Source organism: Procambarus clarkii, chromosome 10 (assembly GCF_040958095.1).
Source record: "Procambarus clarkii isolate CNS0578487 chromosome 10, FALCON_Pclarkii_2.0, whole genome shotgun sequence".
NCBI classification, from domain to species: Eukaryota; Metazoa; Arthropoda; class Malacostraca; order Decapoda; family Cambaridae; genus Procambarus; species Procambarus clarkii.
In genome coordinates this window covers 39677032-39698983 of record NC_091159.1, presented here as the reverse complement: position 1 = coordinate 39698983, position 21952 = coordinate 39677032, and the positions used below count along the sequence as shown (strand labels likewise).

General features: G+C 39.9%; 1 protein-coding gene across 1 annotated transcript in view; it reads right to left on the bottom strand.

Moving 5' to 3' along the window:
- LOC123745507 (fibrillin-2) overlaps positions 1–21952 on the bottom strand; it is a 196791-nt gene that overhangs the window by 40564 nt on the left and 134275 nt on the right. Inside the window, 6 exon segments of the mRNA XM_069322332.1 lie at positions 1874–2104; positions 4688–4797; positions 5252–5431; positions 12133–12240; positions 19365–19529; positions 19845–19848. Of these exon segments, the coding sequence (XP_069178433.1) occupies positions 1874–2104; positions 4688–4797; positions 5252–5431; positions 12133–12240; positions 19365–19529; positions 19845–19848 (798 nt within the window).

Genomic DNA, 21952 nt, shown 5'->3' with positions numbered 1-21952 from the left:
ATTGTTGGAAGCAACTGATAATAACATTGGGCAATGTATTTATATGATATATAACAAATTAGAGCATAATAACATAATTATTCATTATTATTTGTATTATTATGTATTACTCATCTCTGCTATAAAGGCACCAGCTGTATATCCACTTTCTGGACACTTCATACTACTATTCTTCTTCTTTGTGCATTGGACATGTGCTTGCATATCTTTATTATTGCATTATCCATCAGATCCAGTTAATAGGAGCTGTTCTCTTTATCAACAAAACTTTTTTTTTTAAATATTCGTCTAAAATCAATTTCTGAAAATATTTTGATGAAAGTTTCATGAAGCTGAAGCCAATAAGTTGGAGATTTGTTTAACATTTTTAAGTATTTTTGACATAATTCCAATATTTTTTGAGCTTATACCCCCTTCAATGTCACACATCATATGATGTTTTGTGCAGTTTAAGGGTTAAAAGGGCATCAATTATTTATTATCTTTACCCAATTTTACACTCATTGTGTGGAGAGACAATTTTATAATTTATATTTTATATATTTTTATAACAATTAATAAATTATAACCATACAAATCTTTCCATGGCCACCTATAATATATGTATTCACATTATAAATTTAAAAGATAAACAAATCAGCTCATAATTAAGATAATTTAATAAATTGTATATCAATTAATACAATTTTAACCCTTAGATAGCAGCTATGGAGAAATGGTCATAATGTTGACCAGTCCAGCAACGAAGAGGCCTGGGCGAGGACCGGGCCGCGGGGACACTAAGCCCCGAAACCATCATAAGGCAAGGTAACACAAGGTAATGCAAGGCAGCAGGCGGAACCTGCCACCTATGCACAAAAAATATATAAATTCTAACAAGTAATTGTTCATTATAGAAGTATTAATTTGTATGCAGAATGTAAGAAAAACATGGTAATAAGTGAATATTTATAGGTTCCCTAGGTGGAGGCACCCCTGCATGGCTGAGTCTAGAACTTGTCAATGCTTGGTGCTCGACTATGATCACACTTCCTCTTATATTCTCCAATGGGTCACTGATTGTTTTATCACTTGTTTTTCTTTATTTATATCCACAGAGAGCTTTTACATCTGTATTTGCATCATACATGTAAAATCCAGATAATAATTGTTTAATAAACACTTTCCCTGGCCCGGTGGGCCACCTGCATCGCACCGCAAGGTAGGGCGGGCATTGCCGGTGAGTACACAACCCAATGTTAAACTCTTTCACTCACAATGTTTATACTCATTAATAAGGATAATAAACAATTAATGGATGAGGGCATTGATGTCATTTCCCAAACTGCATCATTGTTTGGATGACTGTGATAAATGTCATCAGGATGTCAAAGTGATAACACTTTGATGTCCTGATGACGTTATTTAAATTAAATCATCATATGATGACCGCATTTCCTTAGTGACATTCATGACGATAACTATGGGGAACTTGGTACGAACATTAGTTTGTGCCATGAAATGGTAGCAGGATTTTTTCATGGGTCAAGGTAAACTCCATTACACTGACATAGATCAATTATATCCATATGTGCATCATACATGTAAAACCCAGACAATAATTTGGTTAATCTTCATACCTTGATAACTGCATTACCCTGTGAAATAACAATTGATGATAACCACTGTCTAATGGTTAAACATTCAACACAGCAACTGGAAGTGATAAGTTAAAAAAAACTAAAGAAAAACACAATACCCGTATATGGAAGCTTATCCAAAATGAAATTTTCAGATATGCAAAAATTAGGAGAAAATGAATGTATCAAGGATGCAAATATATATTTTCCAGATATATTAATTTGGATATCCAGGAACTGTAATGTCACCTCACCTGTTGGTATCCTTCGGGGCATATGCACATGAAAGTTCCAATCAAATTTTTGCAAAGGAACCTGCAATTGTTTGCTGGAGTAGAGCACTCATCAACATCCTGGCAATGGCGACCATCAGGAGCCAAGGTGTAGCCATACGGGCAAATGCAACGGAAGGCCCCAGCCATGTTGTGGCATCGGAAGGCACACTGGTGGCCTAGTTCCTCACACTCATCCACATCCTCACATGTCTGCCAGGCAATATACAAAAAATAGCAGTAAGATTTATTAAATTAAAATGCAGATTAATGTACATATATAAACTACTGTGATACATAGGTAATATTCATTACTTTAAGAAGTCTACAATGACCCTTTATAAAATTTAGCTTTCAAAACACAAGGCAATAAGACATTGTATAGTCATCAAAACATCATAACCACATTTTCGATTTTGATTTTCATTTGATTTTCGGGAGAGTTCTCCATGGTAGATCCCCGAGCTACCCATATGGAATTCCAAACCTTAGGTACCACATAAAGCTTCAAAGAAAAACAGTGCCTATCAGAGACCAGGAAGATGTTGGCACCTTCAAAGAGGCATAGGGAAGTCTGGGGATATAAGATCACCAGAAAGGTAGAGTGCACCAAAACATTCAACTGCTTGGACAATATCTGCAAGCCTATTTGAAATATGTACACACTCATTATCTAGGTCCAACTGCTAATTAGCACCACACCCATGCCAAGAGGTACCAGCCCCAGTGACTAGATGATCCTGGTCAGCCAACTCAGTCATTCATGACACCCACACATTCTCAAAAATATGAGAACGTCACTTAAGAATCTAAACAAGGAGGCTTTCAATTCCATACACACTGCCTTTGTGAGACCATTACTTGAGTATGTATCTCCAGAATAGAATTCACAACTTGTGAAGCATAAACAGAAACTTGAGAAAGTTCAAAGGCTTGTAACTAGATTAGTACCAGAATTGAGAGGCTTCAGTTATAAGTACAGGTTGAGAGAGCACACATTTACAACCATAGAGGAGAGAAGAAAAAAGGGAAATATGATAACTTCATATAAAATCTTCAGGGGAATAGAAAAAGTGGATAAAGGAAGCTTAATTAAATTAAAGAGTGGTAGGACAAAGGGACAAAGGTGAAAACTGGGATTGCAAAAGTCAAAAGAAATATAAGGAAGTTCTCATTCCATGTATGGGTGGTTGGCAAGTGAAATGCACTGAAGGAAGAAGTTGCTGAAGCTAATTACATCTACAACTGTAAAGAGAAATATGCTAAAAACATTAATTATTATATATTTCTTTTTTCCTTTTTGGCAGGGATATTGTTGAGAGAGGTAATTAGCAAGCCAGGCATAAATGGCTAGAGGCAGGACAAAGAGGTAGATATCACTTCCCCAGTGACTGATAGAAAAACACTGATCTGGTCAAGCACAAGACTAAATTGAAAAAGGTTGAGAAGCTTGCCAGTAGACTGCTACCCGAGCTGAGGGGGGAGGAGAGCTGTGAGGAGAGACTAAGGGAACTAAACCTCAAATCACTGGAAGACAGAAAAGTTAGGGGTGATATGATCACCACATTCAAGATTCTCAGAGGAATTGTTAGGATAAATAAAGACAGTTTATTTAATACAAGGGGCACACAAATGGAAGTTAAAATATGAAATGCATTAAGAAATGATGTGGTGGAGGCAGACTCTATACACAATTTCAGGTGTATATGTGATAGAGCCCAATAGACTCAGGAACCTGTACACCAGTTGATTGACAGTTGAAAAGCGGGACCAAAGAGCCGAAGCTTAACCCCTCACAAGCACAACTAGGTGATTGCTGATAGGTAAGCACATCCACATACTGACACCCACACTCATACACCAACATGAACAATATAAGTAATTACAAACTTAGATAATTAATTACCCATACCAATTTTTGACACTTATACCCACTCCTGTCAACTACACACTGACATCCACACCCGATGACACCCCATATTAGATAGAGAAGAGAAAAGTAAATAATCTTTTCAACTTTGACATTTTAATTCTCGTCCTAGGTTTTTCAATTTGGTATCAATGTGTTTGCAATAGAATTCACTACAGGATTTAAGGCATATAAAGTCCAAAGGCCTGGCATATCATCTGCAACAAACAGAGAAAGTGAGAGCGTGTTACCCGGGAGCGCAGAAGAGCAATAAAATGTATACACTCTTTTCACTTTGGTCACCTCAATTCTCATCCTAGGTCTTTTATTTTGGTATCATTGTGTTCTCAACAGAATTCCCTACAGGAGTATATGCATATAAAAGTCCAAAAGCCAGGTGTACTACCCACAGCAAACAGAGAAAGTGACAGTGTGTTACTCCCGTGAGCGCTCATCAAGAGCAATAAAATGTGTATTCTCTTTTTTAGTTTTGTTACATCAATTCTCGTCCAAAGTTTTTCATTTTATTATCAATATGTTTGTAATAAAATTCCCTACAAGAGTATATGCATATAATGTCCAAAACCACGGCACACCCCACCCACAGCCAAGCCGAAAGCATACCAATTTTTTTTTTTTTTTTTGACACCATACTGCGTCATTACCGCACATTCGTCTACTAAATTTTTTACACCATACTGCGTCATCAATGAGCATTTGCCTGTTTGTTGAAAAAAAAATAATTCTGTGAACATAAAAATGTACAATTACTTGGCTTCATTGTTAACTGCATGTTAAGTTAACAAAAGTGTATTACAAATAAAGTGAATTTTGAAATTTTGTATTTAATTTTAAGAAAATAAGATATAATACCTATGCTTACATACTTGCATTGGTCCTGGTGCAAATCCATCTTGGCAAGAACACTCAAATCCACCCTCCACATTGCTACAAGTTCCATTACCACAGATGTTGGCAACAGCACATTCATTGTCATCTACAAAACAGGAAGAAACATATTAATTCAATTAATAACTTAAAGTTTGTCTCTACTTATCTTTATATGTTTTGAGAAATGTTTCTGTACTGCCATAAAAACTATAGTTACTGAGCTCAAGTGTAATGCATCAAAGTAAAATACTGTAAATTTTTAATAAACTGCAGATGTACCCTAATAGTCTTACATATTTGTGTTATCAAATTTTGATGGGAAAAAGGCATAAAACATTTTTAGAGGACTTTAAATCATCCTACACAGCCAACCATATATTTAATCCTCTTCTTCATATATTATGTCCAGATTTTGGTAAAACATATACACAAAGTTATTATTGAAGCTCTCAAGTATTCTAAAAAATTTCCTAAATATTAACTTCATTTACTATTCCATAACAAAATGTTACAATGCAAATTTGGTAGTTAATTAAGCAACTATTGCAAGAATTACTAACCAATACAGCGCCGGCCAGAACTGTCAAGAACGTAGCCCATGGGACATTCACAACGGAAGGAACCATCAGTGTTGACACAATCACCTCCTTGGCATGATCCAGGCATGATCACACATTCATTCAAATCTGCACCGGACTCCGATCGCCCAGGACCCAGTGGACAAAGCTTCTCATACTCAGCTAAGGATTTTAGTAAGAAATTTCATGTATATTTTCTCATTTCATTATGACTTTCTTTCAGCAACACAGGCGAACTATATTTTATAATAAACTGGGTATTATTAGTTACATATATTTAAGCATCAAAGAATAAACAGTAGTAAGTAAATTAAATAACAAAGAAATTTGCAGTGGTATACCAGTAAAAAATATGATATTGAATTACATTAACCCAATCAGGATTGAAATAAAAAAAATCTACATCACTTAGGAATCATAGGTCACCTTTAAATATCATACAGCCATACCTTGGCAATAAATACTATATACATCATTGCTTCTCTTACTTCCCTAATAAAACATAGGTGCCCTTCAGGGCAGTACACTTGGACATAATCTATTTCTTAAAACATTAGTAACTTATGCTTCTCAATTTCCTAAACTTATTTTATTTGTAATGACAACCTTTGTGTTCATTAATACCAACACACACACCCTAAATAACATAATAATGAGCAAAAAAATAATTGCACATATAGATGACCTCTAATTCTATAAGTTCATTAGTAGAATATAGAATATAGAATATAGAATATAGAATATAGAATATATTCCACTATACTGTAATTCAAAAAAGCAAACCAATAAAATCACTAGGAAAAGGGGGAGTGAAAAATAAGGAGAGAGGGAATATGTTCATGAAAATTGTATACACCAACATAGATGGAGTGAGATCAATGATGCTGGAGTTAAGTGATGTAATACAGCTGCAGATACCAGACATTGTTGCACTCACAGAGACAAAACTTGATGATATTTTAAATTAGGTCATATTCCCAGGGGGCTAGTCAGTTTGGAGATGGGATAGAAAAATTAGGAAAGGCGGTGGCGTTGCTGTGCTGGTGAAAGGACACCTTAAGGTAAACAAAATAATGATTGCCAATCCATGAAAAGTTGACATAATAGTACTGGAGATCTGCAATCAGAATGATAAACTACGCAATGATCATAAATGTATATAGTCCACCACCATGCAACACATGGACAAAGGAGGCGCTGGATAATAAACAAGAGGATCTAATAACAATAATGAGAGAGATTATAGCAGTAGCAGATAAAGATATATCATGACTGTTGGTAGTTGGAGACTTCAAATCCATAGACTGGGAGGTATATGAAGCTAGAACAGGACTTTTGGACCTGAAGATTTGTAAACCTCATCCTGGAAACATTCATGTATTAACACGTTAAACAAGCTACGAGGATGAGGGAAGGGGATGTTCCCTCCATGCTAGATTTTATGTTTGCCAGAAAAGAGGAAAAGATATTTGACATTCAGTACCTTCCTCCCTTAGGTAAAAGTGACCATGTCCTTATGGGAATAAAGTATGCAATGCATTATAATCTTAAAGAAAATGAGGAAGTTGAAGCAGTTGAAAAAACCTGATTTCAGGAGAGGACATTATGGGGAAACTAAGAAATTTCTTTAAGGAATTTGACTGGAAAGATTTGCTGTTAGGCAAGGAAGTAAATAAGATGTATGTCAAGTTTTGTGAAATATGCAATAAAGGCATAAACAAATTTATACCAAAGCAGAAATGTAGAACTAAGAAACAGGATTGGTTCAACAGAAATTGCAAGAGGGCCAGAGACCAAAAGAGTCAAAAAATGGAATCAATATAGAAAGAGGCCAAACCCCAAAACATACCAGCGATAAGAAGATGTGCGAAAAACTACACGGCAGAGAGGAGAGTGGCAGAAAGGAATTTTGAGAAAGTGGACAAATGTAAAACAGAACCAGGCCTATTCTATAAATTCATAAACAACAAATTAAAGGTAAAAGATAATATTCAGAGGATGAAAATGGGAGACAGATTCACAGAAAATGAAAATAAAATGTGTGAAACATTAAACGAAAAGTTACAAAGTGTGTTCATGCAAAATAAAATCTTCAGAGAACCAGACACAATAAAAATTCCAGAGAACAACACAGAGCACATAGAAGTGTCTAGAGATGAAGTGAAAAAAATGCTCAAAGACCTAAGTAAGAACAAAGCAGTTGGCCCGGATGGAGTTCCACCATGAGTTCTGAGAGTGTGCACCTGAGCTCAACATTCCGCTTCAACTGATTTTTAAGGCATCCCTGTGTACAGGAGTTCTAGCAGATGTGTGGAAAAAGGCTAACATAGTTCTAATTTACAGCAGTGCTGCAGTGAAGACCCGCTCAATTATAGACCTGTATCATTGACAAGTGTAATCAAGTGTAATAAGTCAAAATATTGGAAAAATAATTAAAACTAAATAGGTAAAACACCTCTAGTAAAATGATATAATAACAAACAGACAGTATGGTTTTCGACCTGGAAGATCCTCCATAACGAATTTACTCAGTTTTTATGATCGAGCCACTGAGATTTTACAGGAAAGAGATGGTTGGGTTGACTGCATCTATCTGGACCTAAAAAACCAGCGTTGAATGTAATGAAATGCCATTTTCTGGGTGAGCCCCGGAGGCTCCCTGGAGCTTATCGGGCTAATGTATGTTATATTAGACCGGGACATTAGCTAAGGAGTTCAGACCTACCAGGGACCAGCGCCAGAACCTGGCCCCTTCAGAGAGGTTTCAGGGAACAATGGCCCTGGAAAACCCCCATGTGGTTGGGGTTTTCCTTATCTGCCATCGACCGTGGTTAGGCACCCAGAAAGGTAGGCATAACAAAACAAACCCCACATGGTAAAAAACTAAAACAAAAAACCGAACAGAGAGGTAGAAACTCCCTACAATCCACAGGAAACAAGCAAACAAGCAAACATCACACTTTACTGCCGCGCCGATCGTCCGCCGATGTTTCAGGGCTCGGGGGAAACCCGAGCCCTGAAACAGGGAACGAGGGGAACCAAATCAACCCAAAGCGCATCCCCAGACACAGTACACAGGTAACGGCAAAAAGCGCAACCGGATAACACAGGACGCACCCCCGGCCAAACCAATCAAGCATCAATAACCCAAGAACCCCTCCAGAATGCAGCCATCTCAACTGTCGCCAGGACGGAGAAAGACTGCACACGTACAAACCTACCACCAGTACCAAAGAGCAGAAACCTGAACCGAAGGGGCTACCACAAACTGAGGAGAAGATAAGAAGGCACCCTGATCAAGGACCAGGACGGCTCAGGCGACGCATGAGCAGGCCGGAGGTGAAACAAAACACAAGAAAGCGTACGAAACGGGACAGATGTGATGTCCACTCCGAACGCAAGCTGGAGCGGCTCCGCTAGTGCCACAAAAAACGAGGCGACAGTAAGAAACATCAAATAACTGTAGTCCTGAAAACCCAAGAAAGAACAAGACAACCCGATGCGAAAGAGAAGACAACCTACGAAGAGCAAGAAAAAGTGCACAGAAACACCAGGAACATCATACTGTTGCCAAGATGAAACTCGCAGGTGGGACACCATCAACAAAGCCACCTGATCACTACAGATGGTGATACCCGCGTCAAAATACCAGACGCGAAGAGTCGAGGAGAAGGCCAAACCAGTTACGTACAGGACCGATCCGACCTGCCGAAAGAGGCGGAGCCGTGGGAAAACGCCCCGGGTTCGGACACCTATCAAGCAGCGTCTGAAAATAAAGCTGGGCCGACCACCAAGGAACCATAAGGACTACTCTCTTGGGAATGAGCTCCAACCGAGCCAGAACACGAAGCAACAGCTGGACCGGGAGAAGAGGAACAGGTACCCCACCTCGACCAGTCCTGCAAAAAAGCATCCACCGTGGACGCCTCGCAGGCGGGTAAGGGCGCCACATAAAATGGGCAACACCTAGACCACGCCGACTTGAAGACGTCCATGGCCAGGAGTCCATACGTCCGGCAGAGCCAACAAAACGAGTCAGCAACGACTAGCTAATCCGCGAACAGAGGAATGAATCGAGACAGCTGTCCGCCAAGACACAGGACACACCCCAGACATGAACCTCATGGTTAGCCAAACCCCGAGAATCCAGCAAACGAGCCACTCTAAGGAACCAACCCCAAAGGTCAATACCTAAGAGAAACCCTGTGGTTCCGGCAAAGAACCATCAGAGAACAGTCCGAATGGAACTGAATGGTAGAGCACCGAGTGACCCAAACCCTCCAAAGCGCAAACCAGACAGCCACGAACTCCCGAACCGTGTTGTGAGCCCAACGGATGGACAGGCCGCACCATCTCCGGCCGACCTGGTGAGCACTGGTCACAAAGCCCCAGCTGAGAGAAGACTTGTCCGTGAACACATCGAGCGAAGGCTCAGGGAAGTGCCAAGACACGGAACCCCGAAAACCCCAAAGAGGAAGCTGGTGAAGCAGCACCAACACAAGTTCCCCGGAGGAACGAACCCAACGATTGCAAGAGAGGCGGAAGGGAAGTCTCCGAAGTAACCAAACAGATACCGAAGCCAAACCCGATCCCGCGGGCAGACCAGCACGTCGAAGTTCAGACTCCCGCACAACTGCACGGGCAACCCGGGACCCCTCATGAACCCCCTCATTAACCTTCCACGACACACATTTGGTGTTCCTGCACATTATATTTTTTGAAAACCCTTGGATTTTTGGAATGATACACAAGCAAGGGTTTAATTTTCAAATCGCCACTCACATTACCACACAACACAAGAGTAAACCGTCTTTCCGTAAACCGTAGACTCGTAAACTGTAAACAATCTTTCATAGGATTGTGTCCGGGCAATGATTCTCCTTGGTAATGTGTTTTCTTTGGCAATCTTTTCCAGAATAGCCCTGTCTCGTCACAATTAAACACTTGTTGTGGTAGGTGTGCCTCACTCTGCACAAAATCTTTAAATTCACCAATGAATCTTTCAGCCGCTGGTTTGTCTGAGCTGGCAGCCTCCCCATGCCTCACAACACTATGAATTCCACTTCTTTTTCTAAATTTCTCAAACCATCCCCTGCTCGCCTTAAACACGTTCACTTCTGCATCACTCGTTCCAGGGATTTTCTTTAAAAGGTCTTCATGCAATTTTCTTGCCTTTTCACAAATGATGGCCTCTGAAACGCTATCACCCGCTAACTCCTTGTTGTGTATTCAAATTAATAATAACTGTTCAACATCCTTAAGTGTTTGTGTTCTATGTTTCATGATTATTGATACACCTTTTGCTACTTTAGCACTCAGGTCCTTTTTCTTAGCCAGTATGGTGGATATCATTAACTGAGATTTGTTGTACTGCCTAGATAATTCAGCAACCCGCACACCATCTTCATATTTATGAATGATCTCTTGTTTCTGCTCTATGGTCATCCTTACATGGGTTTTCATATGTTGAGCCTTACCACTGACTTTCCTGGGACTCATGGCGTGATATATAATAATTACTTTTATGTTCAAAATGCAAAAAATCACCACAAAAGCGGAATTTCTTATAGGCACGATCGTCACTAAGCAAGCAGCTGTAGTAAACTGAGGCAGATCGGCCGCGTGACCGGGAACCACGAGCTCGGTTGACCCAAAAGTGTACCAACAAATATCGTTAGTCGACGACACCATCGTATGTAGAGTCGCATTTTTCGATCAAATTTACATCGTAACTCGAAATTATCGTAAGTCGAGGTGCCACTGTAGATGAAGTAGTGGAGAAAAACAAGAAAGATGAGGTAGCGGAGAAAAACAAGATGGATGAGGTAGCGGAGAAAAACAAGATGGATGAGATAGTGGAGACAAGCAAGAAGGATGAGGTAGTGTAAAAAAATAAGATGGATGAGGTAGTGGAGACAAGCAAGATGGATGAGGTAGTGTAGAAAAATAAGACGGATGAGGTAGTGGAGAAAAACAAGATGGATGAAGTAGCGGAGAAAAACAAGATGGATGAGGTAGCGGAGAAAAACAAGATGGATGAGGTAGTGGAGACAAACAAGAAGGATGAGGTAATGTAGAAAAATGAGATGGATGAGGTAGTGGAGAAAAATAAGATGGATGGAAAAAACAAGATAGATGAAGTAGTGGAGAAAAACAAGATAGATGAAGTAGTGGAGAAAAACAAGACGGATGAAGTAGCGGAGAAAAACAAGATGGATGAAATAGCGGAGAAAAACGATGATAGATGAAGTAGCGGAGAAAAACAAGATGGATGAGGTAGCGGAGAAAAACAAGGTGGATGAGGTAGCGGAGAAAAACAAGATGGATGAGGTAGCATAGAAAAACAAGATAGATGAAGTAGCGGAGAAAACCAAGATGGACGAAGAAGTGGAGAAAGACAAGATAGATGAAGTAGCGGAGAAAACACGATGGATGAGGTAGCGGAGAAAAACAAGATGAATGAGGTACACTGCTACAATGTACCTATTAATAATATCACCTTATCTGTTAGATTAAGGTTCTGCCTGAAATGCTATGCATGTTAGTGGCTTTGCAAGAATGTAATGTAAGATAGTGATTAACAAGAAGGATGAGATAGTGGTAAATAATAAGACGGAAGGAATAGATTAATGAGATGGATATGGCTGAAATGCTTTGCATGTTAGTGGCTTTGCAAGAATGTAAAAAATACCAATATTATTTAATCTACACAAATCCATTGCACCTTCTTGTAAATATATATATATAGTGGGGAATAACAAGATGGATGAGGTAATTGTGAATAGCAAGGTGGATGAGATAATGGTGAATAATAAGATGGATATATGAGAGAAGAGATGGTGGCAGCAGAGCACACAACTCACCGGAACTAATGGGAGGACAGCGGTCACACGTCAGGCCCCAAGCAGCACCAGAAGAACAGCAGCACTCTTTCCTGAGGATCCTGACTGGCCGAGGTTCCAGACATATACCTAGCAGTGCATACAAATATTGTAATTCATAGGCAAAAATTATTAATTAAAATATATTTGTAAATAGACTATATATTTAGCTAGAGGGAAATACCTGTAGATACCTGAATAAACTCATTGAACACTAGACTTTTAGACAACAACCAACAGCAACAGAGTATACGTGCACGCTACGCTCCTCACTCTAAGCTGTATATCAGCCCTTAAACTTACGCCAGATGATGTAGACCACCACCCACAGGCAGCTAAGTACATGGAGTCCAAGCATGTTATAGCAAAACCAAAGTAACCGACCAAAATCAACTCATTCCATCTCAAATAAGTTTCAAAACAATCCTCTACGGTGTGAGTACCAGTGCATGCTGCCGCCACCGCGCTGCCTGACGCAAGTTTCTTCTCAACATATACCCCCCAGTCCATTCTAACCAATCATGTCTCCTAAAAATGTGACTGTGCAGGGAAATAAGGGCATCAAACACCTTAACAAGACATCCATCCCGGCCAACTCTAACAATATCCGTGTTTCTCCGTCTGGAAGCTCTGGGGTCCGGGGTGGCGGGGCTGCCCTCCCCTCCACCCCATTGAGCAAGGGAGCAGAGTCCTCTCAACCCTCTCCTATGACCATGCTAGCATCCCAGTATAATCAACTCAAGCGAGCTTCCGGTCCCTCACCGGAATTCACTAACTGGACCGAGAATCAGTGGTTCAAAAAGTTGTGCCTAGTCCTCGAGTCACAAAATACTATCATCTTGAGTCTTCTCAACGAGAATCTAGCGAACCGCGCTAATCTCCAACAACAACAACAAGAAATAACCCTCCTCCGCGAGGATATTAGAAACTATAAGGCTAGCCAAGACCAACTACAGCATGATTTGAATGATCTCCATGAGGAAAACAACCTTCGGAAAACTGATGAAGCCTTAAAAAACAGGAGGAAGCTCTCAGCAAAATGACTGCATGTATCAGTACATTTTCAGCCCAACGTTCCGTCTCCCAGGAGGAACAAGACCAGCAAAAGCTGCTAGACTCTGTTATCGTGTCGTCCCAAGATATACCTGTGGAACATGAAGGTGAAAATTGTGTCGAAATAGCTCAGGATCTCTTAAAAAACAAATTGCAGCTCAGTCTAAACAAAACTGACGTTATTGCTGCCTACAGAGTAGGCAAAAAGAATCCATCAGGTCTAAATCAACGGAAAATTCGCCTGAAGCTGTCTTCCCAGTTCACGAAATCCCATCTAGTCCGGACAGCTGCATCCCAACGGAAGGGATTATACATCAACGAGTGCTTGACCAGGAACAGACAACAAATCCTCTACCGCCTGCGTCAAATCCGTCAACAAAACCCAGATGCGATTCATCAGTGCTTCGTTAGAGATGGTCTGATAAAGGTGAGAAAAACCGCAGAGGGCAAAATGTTTACAATTACTAGAGAAAAAAACCTCAACACTTTCCTCTCCCAATGTGGTTTGTCTCACCTTATCACTCCCAATGAATTAACTTAATTAACCCCCTGTCAACTAGTGGGGCTAGGTATCCTAAGTCTCCTTGGTTCATTTTCTGACTTAATTTTTAACTTACTCTTACCTAGTCATTTACCAAAATTATTTAATTGAGTGTATTAAGTAGTTCTTCAGGTCTTTTTAATTATACAGTCATTACTGAACTATCTATAGTTATTAATCATTAGCTTAAATTTGCCTATGTTTATTATTCAACTTTTCTTTGATTTCATTTATTACCTAGGTTGCCTAGCCTCGCCATGCTCCCTTACTCCATTGTACCCCTGGCTTTGCCTGCATCTCAAATTGCAAATTGTTACTTACAGTGTACCTGAGAGTACTCGTAAGCAATCTACCTCATTTTTTCTTTTTTTTCATTTTTGCTCAATTTGTTTTTTTTTTTAGTCTTGCTTATATTTTTTGTTTTGTATTTCTATATCTTGTGTTTTGTATAGTCCACGTTTACATGTTTTTTTTTAATCTCATTAATTGCCTAGGTTGCCTAGCCTAGCCATACTCCCTTACTCCATTGTACCCCTGTAAGCCCCTTTTGTGTTTGTTTTGTACAGTATTGTGTATATATTTTTCCCTATTTTATAGCTTATTTCTACTTATTTCTGATTCTACAATCAGCTTTTTTTATCCAGACAAGTATAGACCCAGAACTTAACCTCTTATCCACTATCTATGACAATAATCACTTTAATGATCTAAATTGCAGATATTTTGCAGCACATGATGTAAACAATGTATTAACTCATAATCACAATATCTCTGTAATCAATTTGAACGTTAGATCCCTAGGTAAACACTTCGATGATGTTAGTGCCTTGATTGAAACTATTGGCAACAAATTCTCTTTTATTATACTTACTGAAACATGGTTGAAAGAGGATACTACTCAACTCTTTAACATGCCTAACTACTCAGCAATTCACAACTGTCGCCAACTTCAGAGAGGTGGTGGCACTGCTCTTTACTACCACCAAGAACTAACATGCTTAAAAGAAATTAGAACTAGAGACTGCTATGGGGTATATCTTCGCCAGCTTCAGAGTCAAGGGTGCCGAGTCTGTCCTGTCTGTGGGTGCAGTCTATAGAATTCCCAACACTGATGTGTCTGAATTCAACTCAAACCTTAGAAATCTAATACTTGATAACAGACTGAACAAAAACCACCTAATTATCGCAGGGGACTTTAATATTGACCTCTGCGAGCCAGAACACCCTACTGCTGTTAGCTTCCTCAACTGTATGAATTCCTGCTTCCTCATACCCTTAATCACTAGACCTACTAGAATCACTGATAGCACTGCCACGACTCTAGATCACATCTGGACCAACATAACCTCTCCGCTTACTTCAGGTATAATCACCGATAGCACTACAGACCACTACCCCACATTTCTCTTAACTAACATTAGCACACCACCTCTAGAAACAAGGGAGTTAAGCTTTAGGCTGCACAATGAAACTGCTATAAACAATTTTATAACTGCTGCTGATAATGTCAACTGGGAGTCCGAGTTAGGTAACATAGGGGACATCAACCTAGCAGTGCAATCTTTTCTACAAACAACTCTTAGCCTTTATAACACCCACTGTCCTAGGCTTACAAAACAAGTCACAAGCAAAAGGCTTAACAATCCTTGGCTTACAAAGGGAATACTGAAATCCATTAACAAAAAACACGACCTTGAGAAGAAGTATAGGTTAGGAATTGTCTCCAAAGAATTCTCAAAGAATTACTCATTATTGCTATCTAAGATAATTAGACGAGCCAAAACTAAATACTACGAAGATAAATTTACTCAAATAAAGAGCAACATTAAACAAACTTGGAGCACAATTTCACAAATATTGGGATCAAAGAAATCTTTAAATAACAAACCGACTCTCCTGTCTAATAACGATGGTCAGCTTTCAGCCTCTGATTCTGCTATTGAGTTCAATAGGTTCTTCTCTTCCATTGGTTCATCCCTTGCAAATGATATTCCATCTTCCAGTACTGACATTAAGGACTATCTTACAGGTAACTATCCACAGTCTCTGTACCTAAAGCCTATTAACTCCACTGACGTCAATGAGATAATCCTTTCCCTTAAAACCAAGTCTGGTGCCCTTGAGGAGATACCAACTTTAATTTACAAAAAAGCCTCCAGATCTTTAGCCCCTGCTATTGCTTTGCTCTTCAACAAGTCACTTGAACTCCAAACCTTTCCAGATATTCTAAAAAAAGCGAGAGTAACGCCTGTCCACAAATGTGGTGACCCCACAGATGTTAACAACTACAGACCTATATCAATCCTGCCAAACTTGTCAAAAATTTTTGAAAAACTTATATATAAGCAGCTTTACTCATATCTAGCCAAACTCAATATACTTAGCCCTTGCCAATATGGCTTCAGACCCAAAAAAAGCACTAACGATGCACTTATTAGTATGCTTAACTCGATTCATACAGCTCTTGATAAAAAGGAGTTCCCTGTTGGGTTATTTGTGGACCTGCGTAAAGCTTTTGATACTGTCAACCACCATAACCTTCTTCTTAAATTACATCATTATGGAGTCAGAGGACACTCCCTACAGTACCTCGAGTCCTACCTTACTGACAGGCTCCAATATGTTTCTGTGAATAATACAATTTCTCCCACCCTACCCATCAACATTGGTGTTCCTCAGGGCAGCATACTTGGCCCTCTCCTCTTTCTCATCTACATTAATGACCTTCCAAATGCCTCCCAACACCTCAAACCAATTCTATTTGCTGACGACACAACCTTCATTTACTCCAGTCCTGACCCTCTTGCTCTAAATGCCACAGTAAATACTGAGCTAAATAAAGTCCATCTTTGGCTAACTGCCAACAAACTCACCCTTAACATTGACAAAACTTTCTATATTCTGTTTGGCAATAAATCCTCTAGTCATATAAATCTCAAAATAAACAATACCCAAATTTGTAACAAATTAGATGGCAAATTCCTTGGCATTCTCATTGACCACAAGCTGAATTTCCAGGGACACATTCTAAATATATCAAAAAAAGTTTCAAAAACTGTGGGCATTCTTTCTAAGATCAGATATTATGTACCACGCCCTGCCCTGGTGACTCTCTATTACTCCCTTATCTATCCTTATCTCAACTATGGTATTTGTGCTTGGGGTTCTACTACCCAAAATCACTTACGTCCTCTAATTACCCAACACAAAGCTGCTATTAGAACAATATCCAACTCTGGCCCCAGACATCACTCGGTACCCCTACTCAAATCTCTGAATATGTTAGATATTAAGTCACTGCACATTCTCTCATGTGTATTATACATATATAAAACGCTAAACTATAATGCCAATCCTGATCTTAAAAGCTTCATAGAAGGTTGTAACAGAACCCATGAGCACCACACCAGAAATAAATACAGTTTTGATATTCCTAGAGTACGTCTTAATCAAACTAGAAATGCTCTGCAAATCAAGGGGCCCAGAATGTGGAATGACCTTCCCAACCATGTTAAAGACTGTACCTCTCTCAACCAGTTTAAGATAAAAACTAAACACTACCTAATAAATTCCCTGTAATCTACCTCACTCCTCTATTGTCAACCCATGTCTGTTATTTTTTTTTTTTTTTTTTTTTTTATTTTTTTTTTTTTTTTTAATCAACACTGTTTGTCAACCTATTGTATTTGTGCTGCTTTTTCAGTCATGTTCCCCCTTTTTTTATCTTTATTTGTATTTGTTCTCAACACTTTTTATTCTTTATGCTCAATTAGTATTAAGTTCTAGATATTTATGTTTTTCTTGCCCGAAACGCATTGCGTAATAGTGGCTTTAGGCATTGTATGTACTAGCTCTATCTATATATCAATCCATTAATGTAACATCACTTGTATGTATATACCTTACCTGAATAAACATCTGAATCTGAATCTGAATCATTACAGTATTTTCTGGGGAGAGCCCCTTCGGCTTCCTGTGGCTATACTGAGCTGATGTGCATATATTAGACTGTGGCAACAGTCAATCAATGGAGTTCTATGCCTACTGTGGACCAGAGCCAGAACCTGGCCCTCCACAAGAAGAGGCACGAGCTGTGGGAACCGACCTATGAGATATATATTTATTTAATTTATATATTTCGATAGCAATTTGTATGATGTTTAGCGGACTGCATTTCTGCAAATTCTTACAAATCGATCCTTACACATTAGGAGGGGGGTTTAACACTTCGTCCAAGAGAATTATAGGAGCAGAATTTGCTCCAACGACTCGGTCTTTTTTAACAACAATGGCTGACCTCCCTCACCACTGATGCTTCTGGCTCTCTTTGTCCAGATGTCAATAAGTGATAGAAGGGTCACATTTACTCTATTTTAATACTGATAATTAAGTTAATTCAAATGAGATGTTTTCATGATGTAATAAGTCCAAAGACTACTGTATTTAAGAATAATTCCCAACAGAATAGCTGGTGAATTTATAGTACTATGTGGCAATGATATCCCATTTTCTATTGATGGAAAATTCCACTATAAGCTACATTTTCTATGGGTTAACTTGTGTATACAACAGCTACAATATTATCTGCCTATTGTATTGAATATTAGTAAATGGTGTCGGGTTTTCCGACACGAGGAGCAATGGCCTAAAGACACCCCCATGTAATTGGAAGCAGTCTTTGTCTGCCATCTATCAGGTCAGGAATCCAGAAAGGTAGGAATTCCAAAACAAACTACTGCTGGTCAAAAATTGCAAACTGAAAGCTGAACTAGCAAGCAAAACTCCCCAATCAAAAACAAGCAAACAAGTGATGCGCAGTGGTTGTGACGTCATCACAATTGCTGCACATCTGTCTGCACAACCCCACCCCCACCCTCACCGGGTGGGGAACGGGGAGTTTTCCAAATCTCCCCGCCAGCTACTCTCCTTAGTTCAGAAGGCTGTTGTGTTGGTGATGGATGTCGACTCTGGCTCCACTCTTTGCACAGTGCTGCTTAGCGATGTATTCACCTAGTTATTCTTGTGGGGGTTGAGCTTTGCTCTTTTGGCCCTCCTCTCAAGTGTCAATAAACTGTTATTACTACAGTACTAACTAAATTTTTTTTTCCCCACACACACACAGAGCCGAAGAAATATAAGAAAATTCACTTTCGCAAACAGAGTGGTAGACAGTTGGAACAAGCTAGGTGAGAAGGAGGTGGAGGCCAAGACTGTCAGTTGTTTCAAAGCGTTATATGACAAAGAGTGCTGGGAAGACGGGACACCATGAGCATAGCTCTCATCCTGTAACTACACTTAGGTAATTACACACTACTGTAATTCATTGTGTCGGTGAACAGGAAGCCAGAGTGTATTTATACACGTGAGGCTTTTATCGAGTTCCCTTCCCCCCCCCCCCACACATCATCGAATTACTGAACCCCTGCCTAGGGATATAACCCCACAACAAGCTGACTAACTTTTGAGTATCTACTTACTCCTAGGTGAACAAGTCATTAGGTGAAAGGAAATGTGCCCAACCCATTTCTGTCTCACTTGTGATACGAACCCGGAATTCTCGATTGTGCGTCGAGAATGAACTCGACTGTACTACAGGGACCCTCAATATATATCCACTTACCCTGCTCGTATCTCTCATAACACTCTTCCTGGCGACGGTCAGTACACTTTGTGCCATCTGGACTAACTTCAAAACCAGGAGGACATATGCATTGGAACGTGCCTCGACCATTGACGCAATTACCATTGTCACAGATGTCCTCAACAGTGGCACATTCATCAATATCTGGAATTTAAAAAATTATTACTGATTAGTTGATTTCACTAAGGACACTAATAATTTGGGATGATAAATTTTTAATTTGATAAGCTTCCATGACTATGAAGGGTTCCAACAACCTTGCTGGCTGGTGGTTGGTTTCCAGTCAGGCTGGCCAGAAGGTAGGCTTATAGGTTAGCAGCCTGGCTTTCAGGTGGGCAGGCTGGCTGGTAACATGCATACCCAGAGCTCAGTATTTCTGAAGTAAAGTGCATATTTTTTACTCTTTGTTTTAAAATATGGCATATTTTTGGAATCTCAAAAGTATTATAATAGCTTCACCAATCTGTTATCATATTTAAAATCATAATACAAGGAACATACATAGGGTACATTAGGTTGTGGACAGCTATACCTATTACTTGTTGAAGATTCCAGGGATCAGTGTCCTCCCACAGCCCAGACTCTGACCATGACTCCTGGTTGCTGGTCTGATCAACCAGGCTGTTTGATGCGGTTGCTCACAGCCTAACATATAAGTCACAGCCTGGTGTATCAGACTAGGCCATAACTGATTTATCAGTGGACAGAAACTGTATATGATGGGTTTGTGTACAGTTAAATAACTCGCCAGGATATCTTTACGCTCCCTGATATGCGAGCTCCATCAGTTTCCTCTTTGATTTTAATCAATTTTAGTTGGTTTCTGGCAAGTCAGGTGTGAAGAATGATTAGGCAAAAGCCAAACAGATACTAAATTAATGTATAAATTCACTCAGTTGTATGACTGCAATCTGATTCTCACCTGTCAAGTAAATTTATCTGCCATTTTTACTTTACCCTGAAGGAACATAAAAGTTAACAGAATATACCATAATGAAAAAAACACAAAAATTATCTAAAATTTTGTAAGCTATTCAAACCTTCATAAGATTTGGCACTGTGCCTATTGTGTCTCCTTGATAATTTGGCTCAAGTTAAATACATTCTCCACAGTATGAACTGTCCCAGTGGGCACTATTGGATGAAAGTGCCTAACATTACTTGTACACACTAAATAGTAATTACCCAAGTGTAGTTACAGGATGAGAACTATGCTCATGGTGTTCCATCTTCCCAGTACTCTTTTGTCATATAACACTTGAAACTACAAACTGTTTTGGCCTCCAACACCTTCTCACTAAACTTGTTCCAACCGTCTATGATTCTGTTTGCAAAAGAAAACTTTCTAATATTTTCTTGGCACCTTTCTTTCCTTAGCTTGAATCTGTGTCCTCTTGTTCGTGAAGTTGCTAGTTTCAGGAATTCCTCTTTGTCAATTTGGTTCATTCCTGTTAATATTTTGTAAGTTGTGATCATATCACCTCTTTTTCTACTATCAATGCCTCTACGCCTCTAGTCTCTCCTCGTAACTCTTGCTTTTCAGTTCCGGATGTCATTTTGTAGCATGCTTATGCACTTTTTCCAGTTCATTCATGTGCTTCTTGTGATATGGGCACCATACAACTGCTGCACATTCCAGTTTTGGTCTCATACAAGTCATGAACAGTTTCTTTAGGATTTCACCCTCCATATAAAAAAAAACAGCGTTGAATATAATGAAACATCATTTTCTGGGTGAGCCCTGGAGGCTCCCTGGAGCTATCAGGCTAATATGCAATACATTAGACCAGGGCATTAGTCAATGGAGTTCAGCCTACCGGGGACCACAAGCCAGAATCTGGCCCCCCTCAGAGAGGTACAGGAAGCAATGGCCCTGGAAAACAACCCTGTGGTTGGGGTTTTTCCTTATCTGCCATCGACCGGGGTTAGGCACCCAGTAAGGTTGGCACAACAAAACCTGACCCTACATGGTAAGAAAATGGCAACTGAAAACTGAACAGAGGCAGAACTTCCTCAATTCCCAAAGAAACAAGTAAACAAGAAAACGTCACACCACGCCGCCGCTCCGCTCGTCTGCGCACCCCGGGACTCAGCGCCGGCTACCCAACCTCAGTTCGGAGGCTAAGCATAAAAAACAGATTGAAACCAATGACAGGAGGGATGGAGTGTGCGTGGAAGCCTCCAGGGCTCATCCAGAAAATGGCGTTTCATTACATTCAATGCTGGTTTTCTATGGTGAGCCCCTCCAGCTCCCTGGAGTTACATAACCAACGATAAGGAAAAGAGGGACTTACCAGGGAGGCAGCTGCTACACGCTTCTCAACTCGGAGGCGAGACAATTGGCTGCAACCTGAGACCCAAAGCGACACACGAATGCCCAGGACTAGGAATGTTGGCCAAATAACGAGCGGCCAGGAGCCTGTTCGACCTCCAAAATCCCTGTGCCCAAATAACAGCTCAAAACATGTTGCCTTAATAACCCTGGGAGACCTGAGCCCAGGAATAGGGAACGAGGGAAACCGAATTAACCTTAAGCATAGCCCCAGCCACAGAAGCCGAGCGCGCAG